General features: G+C 45.2%; 1 protein-coding gene across 1 annotated transcript; it reads right to left on the reverse strand.

Moving 5' to 3' along the window:
• Window positions 1–6,427: 6,427 nt before the first annotated feature.
• On the reverse strand, window positions 6,428–23,167 carry PAK6 (p21 (RAC1) activated kinase 6). Its single transcript, XM_009644520.2, has 8 exons — window positions 22,961–23,167; window positions 17,931–18,548; window positions 14,238–14,729; window positions 13,848–13,981; window positions 10,446–10,572; window positions 10,146–10,271; window positions 8,639–8,773; window positions 6,428–6,595 (listed from the first exon to the last, which is right to left on the reverse strand). The coding sequence occupies exons 1-8, from the start codon at window positions 23,162–23,164 to the stop codon at window positions 6,428–6,430; spliced, it is 2,004 nt and encodes a 667-aa protein (XP_009642815.1). The 5' UTR covers window positions 23,165–23,167.
• Window positions 23,168–23,483: the final 316 nt, after the last annotated feature.

A 23,483-nucleotide genomic window follows, 5' to 3' on the forward strand; every position in this document is an offset into this window, starting at 1 on the left:
GTTATTGAACGTCCCCAAAGTCTCACTCAGGCTGTGATGTTTGAGGGCCTTCAAAAAAAAGATGACAAGCACCACAGCAAGGTAGAGCGGTAGCCAGGAAGCAGTTAAGGGTTTTGACTTACACCAGTTTGCAGCGTGGGCAGTTCCAAACCGGAGCCCCCTGCTTTCCACACTGGGGCTAGCAACGGCAGTCAAGGACAGTGTCAGAAATGGGATTAGCATAAGGGGAGAGGCTGCTTTCCTGGTAAGAGCACAGAGCAGAGCCATGGGAATCATAACAGTGAGGAAAGACTGAAACCCACCAAAAACCCACCCCGAAAAGCGCCCTGAGTGGGGCTCCCCGGTCTCATACTGCCCGTGAGCGCTTTGGGGTCAATACAGAATCACAGAATCCCAGAATGGCAAGGGTTGGAAGGGACCTCGGGAGATCACCCAGTCCAACCCCCCTGCTCAAGCAGGTTCTCCTAGAGCAATCTACACAGGACTTCATCCAGGCAGGGGTTGAATATCTCCAGAGAAGGAGACTCCACAACCTCCCTGGGCAGCCTGGGCCAGGGCTCGGGCACCCTTAGAGTAAAGAAGTTTTTCCTCACATTCAACTGAAACCTCTTATGTTTCAGTTTGCACCCATTGCCCCTAGTCCTGTCACTGGACACCACTGCAAACAGACTGCTTCCATCCTCGTGACTTCCGCCCTTAAGGTATTTGTATGTGTTGATGAGGTCCCCTCTCAGCCTTCTCTTCTCCAGGCTGAACAAGCCCAACTCTCTCAGCCTTTCCTCGTAGGGGAGATGCTCCAGTCCCTTTATCATCCTAGTTGCTCTCCTCTGGACTCTTTCTAGGAGTTCCTCATCTTTCTTGAACTGGGGAGCCCAGAACTGGACACAGTACTCCAGGTGGGGTCTCACCAGGGCAGAGTAGAGGGGGACGATAACCTCCCTCGCCCTGCTGGCCACACTCCTCTTAATACACCCCAGGATACCATTGGCCTTCTTGGCAACAAGGGCACATTGCTCAGCAGAGCTGCTTCCCAGCAGGTCAGCCCCCAGCCTGTGCTGGTGCATGGGGTTCAATCTCCCCAGGTGCAGCACTCGACACTTGCCCTTGTTGAATACAGCGGGCTGAACCTGGCACACTCCTCTCCTGACCTTTCCAGCTCTTTTTGCCATCATCTCCAAGCAGAGCATCAGTTCTCCGAGAGCTGTGAGCAATACACTGGTTGGCCAAAGCAAGGGCTGAAACAATGCCAGAGTCAAATGCTCTTCGCGAGGCTTTTTTAAAGGTGTGGCCATGTCAAAAAGCAGTCGTAGCTCAGCTCCACTGTGGCACAGATGTAAGGAAACATAACTTCAGCAGTTTAGATTCATATTATTAATATCCTCTGACGTGTGAAGCCTGAGGAATAAAACTCACTATGATGACTTGTACCCTTACAGCACATCGCAGTTTCTGTTGTGCAGCCCTTCTGTTATTAAACAAAGCACTGGCACAGCTTTATCAGGGGATTTGCGCAGAATGTCACAAAAAACAGGTGGAACGTTTTACGCAGATTACATCTTAGTGCTAAAAAAATACCTTCTAAATGTTCAGGGTGTGTACAGAAGAATCACTAACTGTAAGCAAAGCCACAGCGCAGATGAAGTACAGACCACACTCTGCATCAACACCTTTCCCCACTGAAGCGAAGCAGTCTTCGTGCCTCGGAGGCCAGGCATGCCTGAGAAATGGACAAAAAGTAAGATAACGACACTAAACTGAGCATTACTGTAGGGGTTTCACACAACACATGATGCATTCTGAGCATCCCCCACAGGGTCACGCCAGCGTTTGGCTACTTACTCCCCGCAGAAGAGAAATGCCCCCTCCTGAGCTTCCAGCACTGTTTCATCCCACGGAATTCAGACGGCCTTGAAGATTTCTTCACCCGGCTGTGGAGCCCTGCCTGCGTTTTCACTTACCGGAGGATACTTGCTGACCACAGGGTGACACGGGAGTTGGATCAGATCGGTCTCTGTAATGAGGCTGTTACGTACAGAAACCAAACGCAATGGTAATGAAGACAGCAACAGTGCCTGGGCAGACGCTGAACAGCAGCGGATTTAGGCACAATCTTAGATTCTTTCCACATATTCATCTTTTATGTGGCATATTCTAAATCTCATTCTCTACCACTAAATTCTCTTGCCCCAAATACTTACTTTCAGGAGCCCAAACTTTGTACTATATTCTTAAAACATCAAATACTAGGGCTCCCTAAGCAAAGGAGGGCTCCAGCCACAACAAGGGATACAAACACAAGACTCTGTACCCGAAGGATCGGCACAGGGACTCTACACCAGGCGCGTTACCAACAAAAGGCGCAGCAGTCAAACTCACCTCCTGGCCAACACCTTTGCAGGCAGCTTCCCTAATGCGAACTCAGTGCTGACATTTAGGGGAAAAAAAAAGAAATAAAACCCAAACAACTGAAAGGCTACCACGGCACACGCTTTCAGATGAGAAGCCCGAGCCAGTTTCCACTGTCGAGTGGGAACTGGTGGCAGTGGGAAAGGCAGGGCGAGCGCGGCGCTCCTCGGCGGGCTGGCACCCTTGTTATCATCATGCCCTTCACGTTTTCAGAGCACTTTACAGACACGAGTAAAAGCCTGAAGGTCGTTGCTAAAGCAAATCAGTTTGCTGTGGTGAATTGATGCAGATCCCTATGAAGATGATGCTGTCAACCAAACACTGAGAAGCAAATAGCCAGAAAATGCATGTAGCTGGTTGCTTTAGCTGTATTTCTATCATCATTCCCTAGGCAGTCAGGGACCTAGAAGCCTTTGATGTCTTTCTGCAGCACCCAACGAATGCCTGGCCACGAGAGCAGTTTGTAAGCAACAGTAACACATTTCCTTCCAGTGTGCACAACTACGATGCCTCAGTTTTTAATTGAAGAATGGGCAGCGTGTACAGGCAGTTCTCTCTGCTCCCTCTCCTGCAATTACAGGAAACTTTGCCTTCAGATATCGAGCAGTCGCTGTGCATGCCGCAAGCTGCTCTAGATAATCCTACAAATTGTAGCCAGTTGAGAGCCACAGTTCAGGCTCAATTTGTACCGAATGATCCCAAGTTATCTTCTACCTCTGCAATAAAGTTACAGTGCCGACGTGAGCATTGCTACTACAGAAGGAATTGCTGCACGGTAGCTACTGTATTTTAGAGATGCTCTCCCTGCCCCACACACGTCCCCACAAGGTCAAGATTCACTGCGTGTTATTATCCCCATTTACAGACTGGGACCTAGGGCACAGCAAAATGCTTTCTCCAGGCTACAGGGCGAAGCGTAGGGTTCTCACCAGACTGAACAATCTTAAAAGTCACGAGCCTCATTTGATCTAGGGTCCTTCTGTAATTGCTGGTTAACAGATAGGGGCCTCTAGAGAAAGATTTGTCCCGTTCCGAAATAAATGGGGTAATAAGCTGCTGCATTCGATAGCACAGAGCCCTGTTTGAGGGGGACAGGCACCATTATATATAAACAAGCGCAACTGGGAGATGACAGCAGTCACAGACTCCCCCGTTTGATTCAGCAAATTGTTCATATAAATCCAACCTGCCATCTTCAAAGGCCTTCTATATGCTGATTGCCAGGGCTGTGGCAGTGTGGAAAAGACTTGATACCAGCCAGGCTGATGGGAAGGAAAAATAAAAGGGAACAATTCAGGTGAAACATGACACAAAACAACAGAAAACCCCGAGACGTACGTGTAACCTTGTTGAAAGCACACACGAAAAGATATTCAGAGGAAACAACATCTCAAAGCATTAATTACCCACTGAACAGGCTACGAGCTCTTCAGAGAAGATGCTACGTTTTGTTAGATGCTTGGGTATCACTTAGCATACAAGAAATCTGAATACTACTGCAATGCAAATTGCAAACCTGCTCTGCTTATCGTAATTCTCTTGACTGGCTGCCTGGCTCTCGGGGAAGGAGCCGTTGGCCCTGGAGACAGAGCTTCAATCTTTTAACTACTGTACATTTATCTTAGGATTTGTATTTGATTCCACGCTCAGTAATGGAGCAATTAATCGGTGATGTGCCACGCGCGAACTGTAAAGAGAGAAACACCAGAATCAGGTACTCGGTTCTGTATTGGACAGGAAGATGGATACTTTCTGCATTCTTCACAAATATGGTAATGAGTTTTTAAAATTTGATAAGATACTTGAATGCAGTCTTTCAAGGACCTTCCCTCACTGTGTTCAGTCAGGCTTGGACCAAAGTATGAAATAGTATTGAATGTTAAAGCTGTCATCCCCGTCCCCAGGAAATGTTTGTTCCAGGGTGCTATGGCCTCTTCTTGTTGTAGAAGCCTCATAGCCACGGAATAGGTAAGTTAAACCAGACTTCAAGGCTCACACTGCCCTTACATCTCTGAACTATAGACGCGTTTTAAAGCACCTCAGCACCGCAACAGGCTTATGAATAAATCAAGATCTACTTTAATTTAAAACACAAGTGCAAAGGATTCACAACTACAGATGAGCAGGATCGTTTGTTTCAAATTATAAATCTTTTCAAAGCCCTGCTCTTTTGCATAAAAAAAAAGCAGTGTATCTGGAATACAGAAACATTTTACATCAAAAATTTTCCAGTGCAGCTAAGGAGGAGCTAAACGAATTCATTTCAACCAACTCCATCAGCCCCAAACTTAGACATCCAGTCTAGGCAAACCACCTACGATCCCTGACCACAGGCAGAGTGGTATCGAGCGGCAGCGGTTTCAGATATACACCTCCAGTGGGTGGCTCAGGTAACGGAGATGAACCACCCGCCGGAGGTGTTCCTCTCACCTTGCTCTACAGAGCCAAACTCTGTGCTTCGCAGACTGGGTGCCCACCATTTAGATGGCTGGCATCAGTGCAGATGAATTCCATCCCAAATTACTTCAAGTAATCAACTGCGGCTTCAATTTTGAAGCAGGATCTGTAACTGGAGTAAATAGCAGAGGATAGAGATTATTAACATCTTCTGAAGAAAATGCAAGTATGAGGTTAGTTTCTGGGACAGAAGAACTGTCCCAAGAATAACTTAAATTCCAATAAATTTGTATCTGGAGTTTCAAAATAGGATCCCAGTTCCATGTGTAAGATTATATTCTTGAGACCTCACAACAATACACACCATTACTGTACAATGTTACATCCTGACCTAGAGTCCAATTATCTCGACTATCTCACTGATCAGAAAGTGTAATCATACAAAATATCTAAATCTATCATTTTAAAATAACTGAAAGAGCTGTTTAGACAACCAGTAACTTTCCGAATGTTTCAGCAAAGGGATGGTGGGGAAGGGCGTACCAATAACAAAGCATACACCGAAAGTTTCTCTTCTCCCAGTGTTCTGCAGTAGCAAACAGAGGAGATAGAGGCTCAACAAACCGCCTCACGTGAACACAAGAAAAATCTCTCCTGGGATACACAGGACAGCTGAAACTTCTTCATTCAATCTCCTAGGGCATCCCCAAAGTGCTACCCAACAATTGCCTCAGGGTGGTTCTCTTGGGAGAAAGGCCTTGGAAAGAAAGGCGCCTGGAAACCAAACACAGGAACAAGCTTTCACAGATTCTCCATTCCAACCAGCAATGGAGGTGTTGCATATTGTGAATTTTCAACTGCAAGATCCTGGTGGCAAGAACACCCGTCTTCACAGGCGCTGTTCTGAGGCCTGCGTCCAAGGGTTCCCCCCTCCAAAAGTTTAAGATCATGAAATGGATTCAAGATTGACCACTAAACCATACATATTCCTCAGCAAGAGAGAAGCATGTTGATGCAGGAGAGCCATTTAGAAACCAATATATACATATCACATCTGCTCCCTAGGAAAATAGGTACAGTTTTCTAGGTCCGCATTTAAGTGAAGGAAATTAGAATCATCTGTGAAAAAGTCTCAGAGGAAAAAATTGTCAAGTCTTTGTGCATTGTTTGAGAGTTTAAAGGGGTCTGCACCCCAAAACATACAGTTGAGTCAGCTCAAGACTCCAGTGTACAACTAAGAAAACAAAGATCACATTTCTAATTGGGAAATATTGTTCCAGTTCCATAGTCAGCAGCCAAGGTTTGCAGGAACGTGCAGACATTCAGATACGCAACTTCAGACTCTGCTTTAAAATGCCGTTCTTCGGAAGAAGCGATCCGCAAGTCCTGGAACACCTGCTTTATTATTCTTGAGACATACGTGGTCTTATTTGGATCTAGTATGTATTGATTGTCTTCAGCAAAAGAGAAGCCGCAAAAGGCTGAGAACGCAAGGACAGTATTCACATTCATCCTCTGGTTCCAAGCACCATTCACAGGACGAGACTGCCTGGTCTCTTGATTTTTTTTTATTTTTTTTTTTAAATAAACATCATTTTTTCCTAGCGTTTCCCCTTATGTAAAGTCAGCAGGTAGAGGTACGCTTTCTGTATTGTTGGATAAGGGGAACCAGGCACTCTGGAAGTCCCGTTTGGAGCAAAAAGGGGTGATCCAGAAGTTCTTGTGCCGTCGCTCTTTCTAGCGGATCCCGGGTCAACATCCTTTCCAAGAAGTCTCTCAGAACTGGGGAGGTCTGTGAAAAAGCAACCAACCAAGTCAACCCCGTGAAGGAACCAGGCAACAGTTCATGCGACAGCAGGTTGTTGAGGCGGGTTTGGTTAAAAAGGATACTGCACATTTCAATTCTGTGGCCCTGTTTTGGCACAGAAATGTTACATGAGATAGCATGCTTTCATACGAGGGTAGGAACTTTCTGTCACCGGTAGGCAGAACATTTACACACGTTGTTTTGTTTTTAATGGGGCATAGCAAATTAAGACAAGACTGCCTGCCATGTCCTGCCATCTAAGGTAATTTTGTTTCCCATTTCATTATTTAATCTTTTCTGCATTTCAGCTGGAAAATGCAACAGAATTCCTGCTAACAGAGGTGCAGCACTTTGGGTGTGAAGGGTTGATCAATTCATTCCTTTGCTGGCCACAGATTGTGGAAAAAGTGCTTAAATAGGATTCCCAAATAGGTTTTGAGAGTCCAGAAACCGGACGTTGCTGATACAAGAAGATTAAGACACTGCAGACCAGTGTATCAAAAACCTGAACAGCCTCAGCAGCTTTGTCCTTTGAAAGACGCCTAACAGCCTGTTGAGCAGCCAGACCCACGAACCACTTAAAGGCACTGCAAATCTCTTGCTGGTGGTAATCCTCTGCATCATTAAAACTGAATAAAAAATGAACCTGGTGTATATATTTATTTATTTTACTGCTGCTAATTACATCCATTGTAGATTGGGGGCATTTTCTCAGCTCTGGTTAACTTAGAAGTAGATCACGAACTACTGTTCACACTGAGCTACTGCTTATTTCATGAGCACTTTGAACAACTTCACTGTGATTGCTAGAGGGAGAAGGCACGACACAGCTAAGTACGAGTGCCAGGATCCAGCCTTTATCACCCTGTCAATAAATCTAGTTATGCTTTGGAAAAGCAGCAGAGCTTACCCCAGCTTACCCCCCCTTTAACCTGTTGCACGCAGTAGTACAGTAATTGACCCCCGTGAGCCCTTAACTGTTATGAGAATGGAGAGCAGGGTCCAGCCGGTGCTGGCCTGGCAATCCGGAGGTTTAACCTGTCACACGCAGTAGTACAGTAATTGACCCCTGTGAGCCCTTAACTGTTATCAGAATGGAGGGCTGGGTCCAGCCGGTGCTGGCCTGGCAATCCGGAGGTCTGCTGGAAGCCAGTTTGCTTCCCAGGATGAAGTAGAGAAGAGCAAGACTACAAACGGCCCTGGCTTTCACAGCCCATGGTAGGGTCACCCCACCAAGCTAGGTGTGCGATCCAGACCAGAACTGGCTTTACACTGCCTAAGGAATACAAGCATTGGGTCCAGAATGTGACCTTGAAATTTTAATTAGCATGGCAAAGGCAAAGAGGAAAGAGCAGCTGTTGATGTTTGAGAGTGTGCTGTTAGTTCAGCAGTCTGCGCTGTTAAATAATTCAGTTTTAGCAGCTGCAGATATTCTGATTAATTGGAAAGGCCGAATAGCTCAGAATGCTGCAGAAGCTATTTGATCTCAGAGGCTTGGGTTGAAATGAAAGGAAGGCTGCTCTAAGTGGTGACTAAAAGGTAATCGCTGTATTTCTTATGTCACTGCTACTTCTTCATAAGGAACCATGAGGCTGAGTTCATCTTGAAAGCAGCTGCAGTGTCTCCATGAGCTACTGTCTGCATCAAGCTCTCCTGCTCTGACCATAAAGCAGTCTTTGCAGTCCTGAAAAACTGCGAAGCTAGAAACTCTGAAGAGCAAGGATCCTCTGAAGATGAGCTACTTTATCAACATCAGCACGATATTAACTGTTGTGTCCTCCTGAAGCAGCTTTGATTTGCATTATCAGGTTTATGCCCAAGTGACCTTTCATTATTAGGACTATTTCCCAAACCAGCCACTAGCTGTCAGCAGCAGCTTGCATCCACTGAGGCACCGGGGCCAAAGACGTTCCCCAAGAAACATGTCCTAGCAAGATCACTTTCACAGCCAGCTTTACGGGAACGGCTGATAACGATGTTTTCCCTGTGATAATCATCAGGTTTATGAGTGTTTGCCAGTATGCTCACCCTGTGGAAGTTTTTCAGTTTGGGAGGAGGACTGTCACGGAGCCTCTTCATAGCCTGGACTGGAGAATCACTAAAATAGGGGGGTTCTCCATCCACCATCTCTATCACCATGATCCCCAGAGACCAGATATCCACCTGTGGGAGCCAATGTCACATCAGTAGACACAGTTCAGAGCAACAGGTTGCTTTCACAGACTGCAACACCTCACTCACGATGACCACTACCAAGAGAGAGTAAAACATTAACCCCCTCGATGCTATTGGACTCCTCACCACAGTTTAACCAAGACAGCTTTCCACCTAGAACTGAGCCACGCTGGTGTTGCACCATGCAAAGAGCAGCCAACCAACCAGGTGTAGCAGAAGCAAGGTGTCCCTGCTCCTGTGGGGGGGTTGGACTAGATGACCTCTAGGGGTCCCTTCCAACCCAAAACATTCTATGATTCTAAAACTCATCAGTCTGCTGCCACCTGCCCAGAATTTCAGAGCTCCCATCTGTGCCTTCCCTCCTCTTCTCCCCTCCCTTTATGGCTTTGATTGATTTACTGATCCATATCAAGTCACAGGCTGCTCCTTGCTAACATCTGTCCACACTGCAGCAGATACAAGCCTATGCCAAGCTTCAGGTATAAGAATAGAGGAAGTTTACGCCCTGTTCCAAGAAGCAGAATCACCTGTTTTTCTACTGTTTTAGGAAATGTTGATATCATCACAACCAAATCGGTAGTCATAGTTGTATTTATATTTTGAATAGACTCTATAGGCTCTTCCTAGAAAAGCCAATAGTTATTTTCCTGTGACACTTCAGAATATTATTTGCTACCTCTCCTGATGTTAGGGAAGTGGTCCCTTACCTCGGTTGCGTATGGTATCCTTGCAATAACTTCTGGAGCCATCCAGTAGGGAGTACCTACCAGGGACTTTCTTTTAGGTACATCTTTACTGATCTGAGCACAGAAGCCAAAATCTGAGAGTTTGACCTGTATGAAGAGAAAAACCACTATCCTTAAAAATAATTTTTAAACAACATGGAGGGAAACACCAAAGACAAACAGATGACCTCTAGGGGTCCCTTCCAACCCAAAACATTCTATGATTCTAAAACTCATCAGTCTGCTGCCACCTGCCCAGAATTTCAGAGCTCCCATCTGTGCCTTCCCTCCTCTTCTCCCCTCCCTTTATGGCTTTGATTGATTTACTGATCCATATCAAGTCACAGGCTGCTCCTTGCTAACATCTGTCCACACTGCAGCAGATACAAGCCTATGCCAAGCTTCAGGTATAAGAATAGAGGAAGTTTACGCCCTGTTCCCAGAAGCAGAATCACCTGTTTTTCTACTGTTTTAGGAAATGTTGATATCATCACAACCAAATCGGTAGTCATAGTTGTATTTATATTTTGAATAGACTCTATAGGCTCTTCCTAGAAAAGCCAATAGTTATTTTCCTGTGACACTTCAGAATATTATTTGCTACCTCTCCTGATGTTAGGGAAGTGGTCCCTTACCTCGGTTGCGTATGGTATCCTTGCAATAACTTCTGGAGCCATCCAGTAGGGAGTACCTACCAGGGACTTTCTTTTAGGTACATCTTTACTGATCTGAGCACAGAAGCCAAAATCTGAGAGTTTGACCTGTATGAAGAGAAAAACCACTATCCTTAAAAATAATTTTTAAACAACATGGAGGGAAACACCAAAGACAAACACGACAAAGGGAGTAAGAGGACGAGGTACAAACAAGAGTGTGAACAGGAAGGAAATAAGGAGCCAAACTAAGGCTACAGCAGCAGCAGACAGGCAACATACCCTTCCATCCAGCGTCAAAAGAATGGAGTCGCTCTTAATGTCTCGGTGAATGACCCCCTGAGAATGAAGGTACGACAGAGCCTGCAGCACTGACTCACACACCGTTGCAATTTGCTCTTCATTTAGCCTAAAATTAAAGACAGAGGAGTTCAAGTGCACTGTATTGGGCAGTGGATAGTGCTCAGTCACAGGCCCTCTTTAAAAGCACCGTGCAATTCTGAGGCTGAATTGCAGATACACGTTTTGTTTCCCCATGACCGTTATCATCTCACTTTTACCGTTCTGCTATGACTGCCTTTTACTGTTGAAAACATTTTTTTGGATGGTTAGCAACTTTAAGTTTTCAAAAGGCTAATACAGAGAAATTGCATTTCAAATCTTGTATCTAAATTCATTCTGCAAGGTGCTGTTTCAAGAAATTATGCTAGGCAAGACTGCTTCTTCATGCCAAGGTGCCACAGTAGCCGTTTTGACAGCTGTTTTTTAAGCAAATATAGTAAAGCTGTTGTTCACAAGGCATGTTGTGCAACTTTATCCAGAAAGCGTTTAAACATGTAATTTGATAGAAAATATAGGGATGCTTTGCAGGTTTCATGCAGCTGGACATTTCAGATACTCCTACACCCAACCAAAGGTAGCACAGGTTACAAGCAGGGAACACATTCCTGAATTTCAGCAATCTCTGTGGTGCTCATACATGGAGTATGAGCACCAAAAACCTTACCGTTAGCAGCAATTGTTGTTTGGAATACCAACACAAGAACCTTCATGATAAAGTATAAGGGAAAACGGTAGAAATCATAGAATCATAGAATGTTTTGGGTTGGAAGGGACCCCCTAGAGGTCATCTAGTCCAACCCCCCTGCAGGAACAGGGACACCGCTAACCACATCAGGTTGCTCAGAGCGCCATCCAACCTGGCCTTGAATGTTTCCAGGGATGGGGCCTCCACCCCCTCTCTGGGCAACCTGTTCCAGTGTTTCACCACCCTCAGTGTAAAGAACTTCTTCCTTATATCCAGTCTAAACCTACCCTGGTTTAGTTTAAAACCATTACCCCTTGTCTTGTCGCTGCTGGCCCTACTAAAAAGATTTTCCCCATCTTTCCTATAGGCTCCCTTTAAGTACTGAAAGGCCGCAATCAGGTCTCCCCGCAGCCTTCTCTTCTCCAGGCTGAACAAGCCCAACTCCCTCAGCCTGTCCTCATAGGAGAGGTGCTCCAGCCCTCGGATCATTTTTGCGGCCCTCCTCTGGACCCGCTCCAACACTTCCATGTCCTTCTTGTGTTGAGGGCTCCAGAGCTGGACGCAGTACTCCAGGTGAGGTCTCACCAGAAATGAAATTTATCTCCCGTAACCAGGAGCGCTCTCTAACATTTATACTAAGCAACGCTACAAGGTATTTCAAAGAGTAGCTGAAGTACCCAATCTGAGTACTTTGAATTCTCAGCCTGGCTCTAGCAGTTGTTCCAAACAACTCTCAGTTGAGGGTATAGAAATGATACCTTTGTCAAATCCAGGTCTGCAAGTAAGGCTGAGGAGCAGAGAGCGCTCAGAAGGCAGGATGAGCAGAGCACACCGGTACCTCCTACATGCATAAGAGGAATTTCTACACATTCATGAAGGAGGTTGCACCATCAGCTGAGAAATGTATACTTCCATTGTTTGTTTGGTATTCCCTATCTTACTCTACCAAACTGACCATCTGACCAGGACCCTGCATGTCATGGCTGCACTGTGCCACGTGGATGGCAAATATATCTGAAGGATGGCAGAGGGCTGCTTCTGCCATTACGATTTAACCTCTAACGGGAGAGGGGACTTCTCCCATACAGAACCTAAGCTATTTAGAAACAGAGCTTTTCATTTCATAGTGCATGAGCTGCAAGAAAAGCTGACATGCTTCTGAGCTCTAACAAGAGGTATTCCTTCAGCTTGTCATGTATGGAATTTGGTTTCAGTCAAGTGACTGCATAGTGTAAAACAGATTACTGGAGGATTAGCTCACTCCTGCAGATGCAAATCAGTTATCACCTTCAGCAAACATTTAATGAGGGGAATGAGGGTATTTTCCTTCCTGTGAAAAACTGATAAAGGCTTGCAGCTTACTTTTATAAGTGTTATGGTTAAAAAGTTATGGAAAAACAAGCATTCATTAAAAGGTTCAAAGGAAGGCTTTGTAAAATAACTCAAATCCAGGCTGGGGTCCCACAGTGGAATTCAATCTCACTGGTGGATATAAACTACACAGACGCCTCATAAACCTCTTCAGAATATTTTTTTTTAGCTGTAGTTCTGTGGGTTCTAGTACAAGCCAGGAGCTACAAGAGCCAGGTACATGACTTACAGTGAAACCTTGGTTCTCAGACCCTGAGATCTGCCTCTGAACTCAATGCTGGAGGGCCTGGACATCTAAGTGTCTCCAAGACACTCCTCACAGTTGGGGTTGTAGAGGCTACAAAGGACAACGTGCTTATTTTATCACAGATGCAAAACCAAAACGTAGAATCCAACAGAGCGAGATCTATGCCTTACATCCACCACAGGATCAGTAAAGGCTAGTCAAAGCCTGTAAGTCAATTAAAGGTATACTATGATTAAATAAAGTAAATACAATTAGAGTTAGCAATACTACCTAATTGCAATCCAATTAAGATTCCGAATCTTGGAAAAAGGAAAGCTCATGCTACAGACTTTCCTGGTCAATCCTTTCATTGGCATTCCCTGCATCAGTTCGCAGCCTCACAGGACTGCTTGGAAGCAGGAGGAGGGTGCTCCAGGGTCATGGGTAAGACACGATCATCATAACTGCATCTCCAGAACACCTTGTGAGTGGGACTCTAGAGACCATTTGAGAACAACTTCTTTGCCCTACAGGAATGCTTTGGTCATTAATTAATATGAAGTGGTGTGGATAAGAAAACAAATTTAGGACAGTGTCCAGTAGTTGCTATCTTCAGGCAATGAAATTTGGGAAGGAGTCCAGATCTCAAGGCTCTGCTGCACTTCTCCAGAGGAGTTAGCCACAAATTCAACCTCATGAAGGTTGTACCACTGAAAACTATTTCTGCATGCTCTTTAATACTTACTCAATGAGCTTCCTGGCCAGAATACAACAGATATAGTAAATAATACTTTTCACGAGTACAGTGTTTTACAGGGAAGGTCATCAAGTATATGAATAGTGGGTATCTAAAGGGATCAGTACTGTAAATGAGGTCCCTTCTACATCAGAAGTGTTATCGCATACTTCAAACGTATGATAGTTATAAAGCATAATAGTTTCAGGGCACCATGATCACGAGATCTCTGAGGGAAACTGTTCTTCCCAGAAATCTCCATTCTACTGCTCTTGCCCATCAGGTGGGAACACAAGCATTGGTGTTTCGGATTTTGCTCTGTACCTGATCTGAGACACAATGTCTGTGAGGGCTCCCCCCTGCAGGAACTCCATCAGCACCCAGAGCTCCTCTCCCACGAGATAGCTCTTGTACATCTCCACCACATTGACGTGTTGATAGTCCCTCATTATCACCACCTGTAAAAACACAGTGGACAACTGACCACCACAAAATCACTAACACCACTTAATCTTACCCAACAAAGCAAGCACGCACAACCCTATGAGTACAACACAGTAGCTTCCAGCCCCCCAGTCATTTGGTACTTCTGGGTACTAGCATAATTCTGTTAAAAGGAAGATGTGTCATGCTCTTCCCTTCTTTTTACCACACCGACTGTTACTACGGCTTTACGGTGAAGAGCAGAACCCCACCTCTCGTCACTCTACTCACCTCATTAAAAAGGAGCTCCCGGCGCTGCTGCTTTCTCAGATCCATCATTTTCACTGCCACCTGCCGCCCTGAGTGCTTCTCTCGAGCAATACAGACGATGCCAGTGGACCCTTCACCAATCTTTACGTAATTCTCCAGCAACGTCCGGGGATCCCCCTGGTCTACCACCATCCTAAGGGCAGCTTTGAACTGCTCATGAGTGACAACCACCGGGTCCTCACTGGCTAGCTGTCCTTTCACGGAAGAGTCCTGGGGAAGGTGAAGGTTGCTAGAACTGGTCTGAGTCTGACGGTTCCTGGGAGACCCTGCCGGCGACGGCCTGCCCTGTGGCAGTGCAATTGCCTTTTCCACTGTTGGTGATTTCTGGGGGGTCCCAGCTTCTGACGTCATCCTAGGGAAATCGGATGCAGGCTGGTCTGGTGGAAGAGACTGAGCTTTGGCTGCAGGGCTGCGTGGTGAACCCCACTGCTGGGGCCTAAAGAAAGTATTAGGCTTTGAGAAGAACAAATATGAAAGTGGAAGAAAGAAAAAGTGATGGTTAGATTAAAGAAGTGTCAGGAATCAGTTGCCTGTTATGCCGCCTGGCTTAGCACATTTTGTAGCAGACTGGAGTCAGGAGCTCCAGGTTCCAATCTCTGGGTCTGCCCAACATAGGCTGGCTGACTAGAGGAAGCCCCATGGGTGCAGATTTTCAAGAACCAGTTACAGGATGGATGCTATGCTTTAAGGACCTCCAAGCTGAGGCAGTTTAAAAGGGACCTTTTAAAAAACAAACGAACAACAAAAAAAAAAAAAAAAAAAAAAAAAACCAAACACCAAAAAACCCCCCACCAAACCCAAAACCCACAGAAAAAAACCCAGCAGCTAAAAAGCATTCCAACCTTGCCACCAAAACTCAGGGGCAACCTGTGTTGCAGAGAATTTTAAAATGCTTTATCCCTCAGTGCCTCTGATCTTCCTATATATAAAAGGAAAGAGGATTCATGCCAAAGCTGTAAATCACTTTGATGTCTTGGCCTAATTCCCTTTGGGTAATTACGCTCTGCCTACCAAAAACTCTCTCTGCACTTTCCACTGGTACCTGCAGAGCATTCCTGTCAACCAGACACAGAGGTAGCACTCCGTTTTGGGAAAAGCACTGTCAGCCAGGACTGCCGTGGGAGGCCAGCGTGACACTTCGGCTGTGCAGAGCCACCTTGCCATCTTACTGGCTCAGAACCAACCTACAGTAAATTGGGATTAGCAGTGCTCTGTCCCGAAGCATCCAAGGCTTTTGGAGACCTCTCACTCAACTACTAAGCAGGCCCAACCCTCTTTAGTTTATGAGATCGAGCAAGATCCCAGCTTGCGGTAACGTGGCTTCAGGATACACATTCCCATGCTAGCACTATGCATAGGTCTCCCAAAAAGGATAAATCCTGAAGTGCTGATACTCACCCCGGAAACACTGACTAATTAAATTCAACAATGTCTAGCAGGTTAGGTATTAAATACATTATATACTTAGCTATATGTAAAATAATAGTGGATCTGGCAAAGTAGCAACTTCAGAAAAAGCAAACCAATCATTTATATTATAGGGCAAAATAAAAACTTCAAAGCAACAAGCTTCTTCTCTCTCACAATTCAGACGGATTATTAATAAAGTTATTAATACGGGTGTGGGAACCAAAAACTGCCAATAGAGAGATTTTTAAAAGAACACTCATTTTGTCTGTCTCAGACAGAAAATAATTGTGTAGAATTTAATTCTATGCGCTTTGGTTTTTAACCAAGGATTTCTGTCAACAGTAAAATCTGCATAAGCCTAACACACATACAGCTCATTTTCACGCACACACAGGCCTTGCAAGTATGATTTAGTAGCTACTGGCATCGGGGTGCAGGATTGCGCAAACACAAACTGCCTGTCAGAAGTGACTTCCTCCTCATTTACCAGCTCCACCCCTGCAGTCCTGTTGAGACATGCTCATGGCAGCCAAGTATTTATTTCCCAACTCTTGTTTTGTCTCAGGAGAAAGAAAAAAAAAAAAAAAAAAGGTTTTATGTAACCAAGAGCATGCAAAAGGGCACACAACATGCATGCAAGCTCACACACGTTTGTTTAACCGCACGTATTTTTTCCTGCTCCTGTAATTTGGCAGCCCCCATGTACACATTCTAAGTCTCTGGACATTTTGAGATGTCACTGGTTCTCCCGCTCCTTCACCCCATATTAGGCTGGAAGAAAAGAGCACTCGACCTTCCCATGGTGACTACGGCAGCCTGTCAAGGCACCCACCTCCCCATTTTCAGCCAGTTATTTCCCCTTTCCACTTCAATTGCGCATTTCTTACACATCACAATTACACATCATCATCTCCATTTGTGAAGGAGACGAAGGTTTTCATCATTGGAGGCCATTAAGAACAGCTTAGATAAACGATTGCCAGCGATGGCGCAGATCCTTCGCTGGGGCAGGGAGATGGACTAGATAACCTCAAGGTCCTTCCTACTCCTCTCACAAGCAGCTCGAGTTCGAACACACCCAAGCACATCCATGCGCATACGCCATTTGACCGATAACCCCAGCTCCTCCCTGTGAAAGTGCTGAGGAGCAGCAAAGACGCTCTTGCTAGAGAAGAAAGCAGTGGTCAGCTCTTCTGGGGACTCAAGGACGGGCCTCCAGCCAGTATAGATCAGCCCAAAGTCAGAGACAGCAACATGTGTAGTTTGGGCTACATGAGGACTCTATTCCTTTAAAATCCTACTCCCTCAGAAAGGGACTCTGCAGGGAGAAGCTGTGTCTGAAAGCCTTGAGCCTGATCCTTATGCAAACTCCAACAAGGCGGGTCGGAGAGAGCCCCACCCTGCAATCCACTTTAGAACAGTCAGTTGTGTTGGGCCAGTGGTTCCCGTCATCTTCCTCTGAGTTCAGGGACTCCACACCTGCTAGAAATTAGCCTAGCCTTGCACCAGCCCAGCGCAGCCTTTGGAGCCCCCGAACAGCCGTGCGAGGACACGGAGTGCTGGGTTAGCCTGGGATGAATTAGAAGCAGTGGCCTGAAGGGCTACATTTCCTACCCAGTAACAGGAACCAGCATTTTTCTCCTAGTTTAATAAGAAGTGAGTCATTCATTCAGAATAGCTTTCCTGGGGGAGATGTAGCTATGAGCTGTCCCACCCTTACCAAGAACCAACAGTCAGGTTTCCGGCTTGACAGTACTACGGGTGCTGATGGAAACATTCCTGTTGTAGGCAGGTTGGCAGGTACAGCTATAACCAACAAGCTCTCCTGAGGTGGTTCTATTTTGCACGGGCAAAAGAATACGTTACTAAAGCAAACAACGGCAATTTCTCAAATGGCAAAAGCACATTTATGCCAGTGTAACGGCACTTGAGTTATGCCTTTACTACTACAGAAAGGCAGACCTGAGTACACCCCCTACCAACTTCCCAGCAAGCACAGCTCCACTGACAAGCCCTTCTCATGTAGATCTGGCTGCCATTTTGAGCTACGCCTAGCAGGATATTTTGTGAAGCTTAGGCAAACTACACATTTCCCCTGTCCAGGACTATTTTGATTCCTGCATTAATCATAACAATAACAGATGGTTGCATGATGTTTGCAATTAAATTTGTTCAGCTGTGTAAGTAACCTCTGGAACTCTAAAGTCAACATTGCGCTCACTCAGAAATACTGAATAACTATACCTTTATCTGCAGGGAAGGGCCTGACTTGTTGGAGCCACTGGACGAGGGGAACACGCTGCGTAACAGCCTCCTCTTCAAGCTGTTCTCCCTTGACTTGGAGCTAGGGCTGCCCTCCCCTGAGGGCCTGGAGTTTGCTTGTCGTATGAGGCAAGGCTGAGGCCAGCACTCTTCCGAGCTCCTTTTTCCTGTCTTCTCGCTCTCCCCCGGTAGAGTTGGCATATGCTGCAAACCAGAGGCACGCTGGAGGCAGGTGCTGTCAGCGCCCTGGAACTCCGAAGGCCCAAGGGACTGTGCTTTCATTACCATACCATTGGGATGAGACTGTCCTTCCAATCGGGGTTTATAATCTGGCCACATAGTCTGCCTCCGGGTCACCTTGGTCCCACCATTGCAATTGAGGTAGTTTCCATACTTGTCTGCCCAGTCTGCTTCAGGACTCTGAAGATACATGTCTGGGGGTCTGTCTTCCCCCAGGAGCCCAAGGGACTGAGCTCTCCTCCTGCTGGTGGGGCTCCTTCCCCTTAGAGTGTTCGAACTGATGGCAGAAAGCTTCTGGATGTCGTTGAGTATCCCGGAGATATAGCCTTCCACTTCCACAGTGCTGCCTCTCACTACAGTCTGTGAAACATAGGGAAGGGGGTGAAAAAGTTAAGAATTGTAAAAATTGAGGCTCAGTTTATCTTGACAAAGGTTAGACTTTGCTTGTCTAGCCAAAGATTACTCAGGGCAAAAGAGAAATGTTTCTTTATGTCTTTTCTTTTTTTTTTTTTTTTAAATTGTCCTTTATTGAAGGAAAGAGAAAAAAAAAGAATCCTTGGGTTACATCCTTCTGTCAGAGGCAGCAGTGCTTTCAGCCAGAACAGTGAATTCTGCTGCTGTGCTCACATTCTGAAGGACAACATTGTAGCAAAACTGGGATGTTTTTAGCACTCCTGACTCTCTTGTACTGAAATTGCGCTATGCTACATCACTAACTTGGGCTCAACAAGCTCCTGAGAGCATTAATTCTCAGAAGTTACGGCATGCCCTAAGCTCTATCTGCAAAAATCACCTTGCTATTCCAAGACAAGGTTCATCTCTCCCCTGTAGCTCTCTCAATAGTGTTGTCATCAGCCTCCCTTAGTCTGATTTTTGCTAATGCATCTTAATTCTGACCAGTGAAGACCACACTGTTCCAACACTGCATCCCTCCTCTGTTCTGCCAAGCTATTATAATTAAAAATGATGAACAAAGGGTCACAACAGCTCAACAGCCTTGTAAGCAAATGATGAAGAACAAGGCTTCCATCCAAACAAGAAACAGCACTAAACACATAGGACACTTGAAGTGTATTATGTAGTGCTCTACCTTGTTTATTCTGGAACTGAAAAGCTTACAGAAGCTTTTTTAGTGCTGGGAACCAGAATGTTTCATTTCTTCACAGAAATTCACAGCATAGGATCACTCCTACACTTTCATGAATCTCCGCCTGAGGAAAATCCTTCCCTGGAGTGATGGCAATCTCCTGTTTGCTAACTGAACTCCAGGGATCTTCTAAAGATGCTGAATTAATTACACCGAGCCTAATATTTAGCTGGTGCAAAACAGCAGCTCCAGTAATTTCAACAGAATGCCACCACAGTGCACAAAATGAGCACCCGCTTTGCTCAGCATCTGAGAATGAACAGCAGAATAGAAGATTTTGTCAAACAAGCTGAAGAGAGGACAATGTGCCTCATACTATTGCACACCTGCAGCAGGAAATTCCGCTCTCCAGTCCTACTGCAGCAATACACCTCCCTCACCACATGCACCCATCTCCCTCCGTGGCCCCAGCTGCTGTCAAGTGAAGAACATGCTGAGGGCACTAATTCCTCCAACTGTTTCCATCACTTTTGCACCAAACTTGATAGGGGGGAAAAAAAAAAATACCAAAAGTAAATGGTCAGAAACCCAGTCTCTGAAATCTGTCAGTGGGGTGGGAAGAGTCTTCTGTCCATTCCGACAAATCCATTGGAAATGCCAGACGTGTCAGTTCACCTCAGTAACGCACTCAGCTAAGAGCACCCGTTCATAAACGTGTCTGAGGAGGGACAGATGTAATATGCACACCCCCAAGTCGCAGAGCACTCGGCAGGATGCCTGCACACCCTTGCTCATGCCTGCGCAGGCAGATGGGAGAGAAAGAGGCCCTCTTCCAATGCTCACTGGTGCGTCAATGTTTCTGCAAAGCAGGAAAAAGAATAACTCAAAATAAAGTTGGAAGAAATCTAAGAGGCCAGCTAGTCCAAAGTAGATGGACAAAAGTCATTCCATAAAGACTTGTGTCTAATGTTCTCAGAATAAGAAATCTCCAAGAGAAGATCCTATGGCATCTAGAAAATCCATTCCAGTGCTCACCTCTCCTCCTAGTTAAAAACTTCCTAAAACTAAACTCGGGTCAGTCCTGTTGCACTTCTAGTCCATTAAGTCAGTCCTATCCCCAGAGGATGGAGAAGATGGGAGTTTGCTGTACTTTGCAGCTAACATCAGATTAATGAAGGAACATCCAAATTTGAGCCAAATCTATACACAGTGCTCCTACACAGATCATGCCTTACTGACCAAAATTTAGAAGTTACAAGTTTAAGAAGCAAAGGGACCTTTTACAACCTACACACAGTACACGTCAAAAAAAGGAAAAACTATGATAGATGAATCTAGGACTCTGTATAAGGGCTCCACCTAATAGAGCCAATTAGCACTTAAAAAAAAAAAAAATCTTACTATTGATTGGTATCATTGAACAGGAATTTGTTCAAATGAAGTTTACCAGAAATAATCAACTATGCGATGCAGTCTAAGAGAATATTTGCACTTGGACTTTCTGCGGCAAAACCCCCAGTATTAGTTTAAGATTCTTCTCTAGTTTTTAAATACTGTTGGGTATTCTCTCCTTGTTCTCTTAAAGGTTTGCACCTCCTTTCAAGCTTTTACCATCTACAGGTTTAATAAGTCATAGAGGAAAGCAGTGACCAGTACTAGACTCAGGACGTACTCCAGTAAATCTCTTCATGCACATTTCTGTTTTGACAGTGATGCCTCACGCTATTCTTTTGAATATACTTTTCCTAATACCTGAGAAAACTTGCTCAGTTTCCTCTGGGAATGCCATAGGTACAGCCTAACTGAAGTCAAGATATAGGAGAGCTATCATTTCTCCCTGACCCAAAGCCTGATACCCTGTGATTGATGGCAATTGGGTTGCTTGACGTGATTTGTGCTTGATAAATCCATGCTGGCTGCTAGCTATTACCCTGCTATCTCCTCAGAAGTGGTTGCAAATAGATTACTTGCTTATTTGTTCCAGTCTCTTTCTGGGAATTGAAATTATTCTGACCGATCTGCAATTCCTTGAATTTCATTAGGCCCAGCTGACTTGAAAATATGTAACTTAGATAAGAAGTCTCATTTCTGTCCGCATTCTTACTCTGGCCTGCGTTCTTATCCCTTCATGCTCATGTTAATTGTGTTAGCCCGCTGATCACAGTTAACCTTTTCAATAAAGACTGAAGAAAAATCATTAAACATTTAAGAATTCTCAGTGTCATCTGTTATGAACTTTCTTCCACAATGAGCAGTGAACAAATTCTTTCCTTCACCCTCCTTCTCCTCCTCTGTACTTACGACGTCTCCTTAGTGCCCTTTATGTTCGAGAATAGCATCTCTTTTTGTGCCTTGGCCTTCCAGTTTTGTTCCTACATAAATTTCTTTTCTATTTGCCCTTTATAACTTGACCTAGTTTCCACCCTTCTGAGCAATCCTCCTGCAGTTTAAGCTCATTAGAGAGCTCCTGATCTAACCAAGTTGGTCTCTTATTACACATTTTAGCTCTTCTCTGGATTGTGGTCCTATCTCCTACTACATTTTGAACCTCAAAGCACATTCAGGACACCATAAACCAGAAGGCAATACCTCCTCCCTTTTTCTTTTACCTCTTCTTCCCAAGCAAGGTTTTCCTTTCTAAATCAGCATTCTGCTCAAAGGTCCTCATGTGCCATTTAAATTGCAGGTTTGATTTTGCATTAATACTTGCATTATACTAAGATGTAGTCACGTTTAGTCCCCATGTTTTGAGCATCTGTACACAAAAAGCTAAATCCATTCAACAGATAGACAACTCTTCTTTTATGTCCCTCCTAAAATCCAAGTAGTAACATCTCTATTTTACAACTTACCTTTCAGTTTTTAGGCCCCTGTAGGGTTTTTTTAACTGGGAACAAAAACTTCCCACAAGCTAGCCAGATTTTAAACGCTGTAATTCTGCCACCATCTTTCATTTCCTTTTCCAAGAGGTCATCGTGACTCTGCCTCTTTGCACGCAGCAGGTCCCTGCAGTCACTTATGAACACGCAGTCTCCAGATGCCGTTACCAACAGCCATCCAAGCAAGACAGCCAGCTAAATTCACCCACCTACAAAGATCACTAGCTTGTTCCTCCATACGAAAGGACTTGCTTTAAGGACATTCTCCTGTTTACTCTGTCCCACTTTCTGTTAAACTGCTGCTGTATAAACCCTTCTAAGCCGAAACCCTCATTTAGTCCTGCTCCCTGTTGTCGCTCATTCCCTTAGCCATCCATGAACAGTGAGTGAGCGCTACCCCGCTCTCTCCCACTCAGGCTTCCCTGTCAACTTAATTACCAGCCAAATTTGCTCACCCACGAGAATGACAAACTTGCTAAAACAGGTCTCTCCACAAATTCTCCTCTTCACTTCCCTGTACAACAGCTGAACACATCCTAGGCCCTGTCAGCTACCACGGGAGCTTTCACAGGTCCTTGTTACAGTGACAGGCAGCCAGCTGGTTTATTTGAACAGTGACACTACTGCAGTTAAGGGTACTACTGTCCTTATTTCTGACGAATTTACTATCGCCTCAAAAAAAGACAGTGTTATCAAAGCCCAGATCCTGCTATCCACTGAATTCCTCACAGATCCCACCCTTAGCCCCATTTAAATATATATGGGGCAATGGCAACATTGTCCCAGCTTGGGCCTCCCCAAGGAACAGGAAAGCCCAGGGGCAAGAGTAGTCTTCCTCTGATACCTTCTACCACCGGCTTGGGGCGCCGCAGCGTGTCTAGAATATTCTGCCATTGAGGTGGCAGGCCCACAAATTTGCCCTCCTTTGGGTCAAATGAAGTGTGGACACGGTGCTCAAAGTTCTGCGGAGCCGAGATCTCTGGGCGTTTCTTCTTCTTCTTGCGGAACATGGTGCCTGAATCAGAGAAGGCAATGCCATCAGTGCTGTTGCATGTCTAGGTCTGATATACCCATCAGTAATACCATGTATCAATTATATTAGTTAATGACATTGTACTAAGAACATTCCCCAGTGCAAGCACTTTAACAACAGAGCCGACGTGATCATCTGCTTTTACAGACAAGGAAATAGAGGCAACAAGAGAGCAACGACTTGCTCAGGACCACCTAGGAGGTCAGTGGCTGAGCTGGGGTTTCTGGTGGCCTTCTTAGCGCTCTGCCCACTGTGAAACAGTGCTCCTATTTCAGAAAAGAACCAGACACCTGTTA

Source organism: Egretta garzetta, unplaced genomic scaffold (assembly GCF_000687185.1).
Source record: "Egretta garzetta isolate BGI_Z169 unplaced genomic scaffold, ASM68718v1 scaffold658, whole genome shotgun sequence".
NCBI lineage: Eukaryota > Metazoa > Chordata > Aves > Pelecaniformes > Ardeidae > Egretta > Egretta garzetta.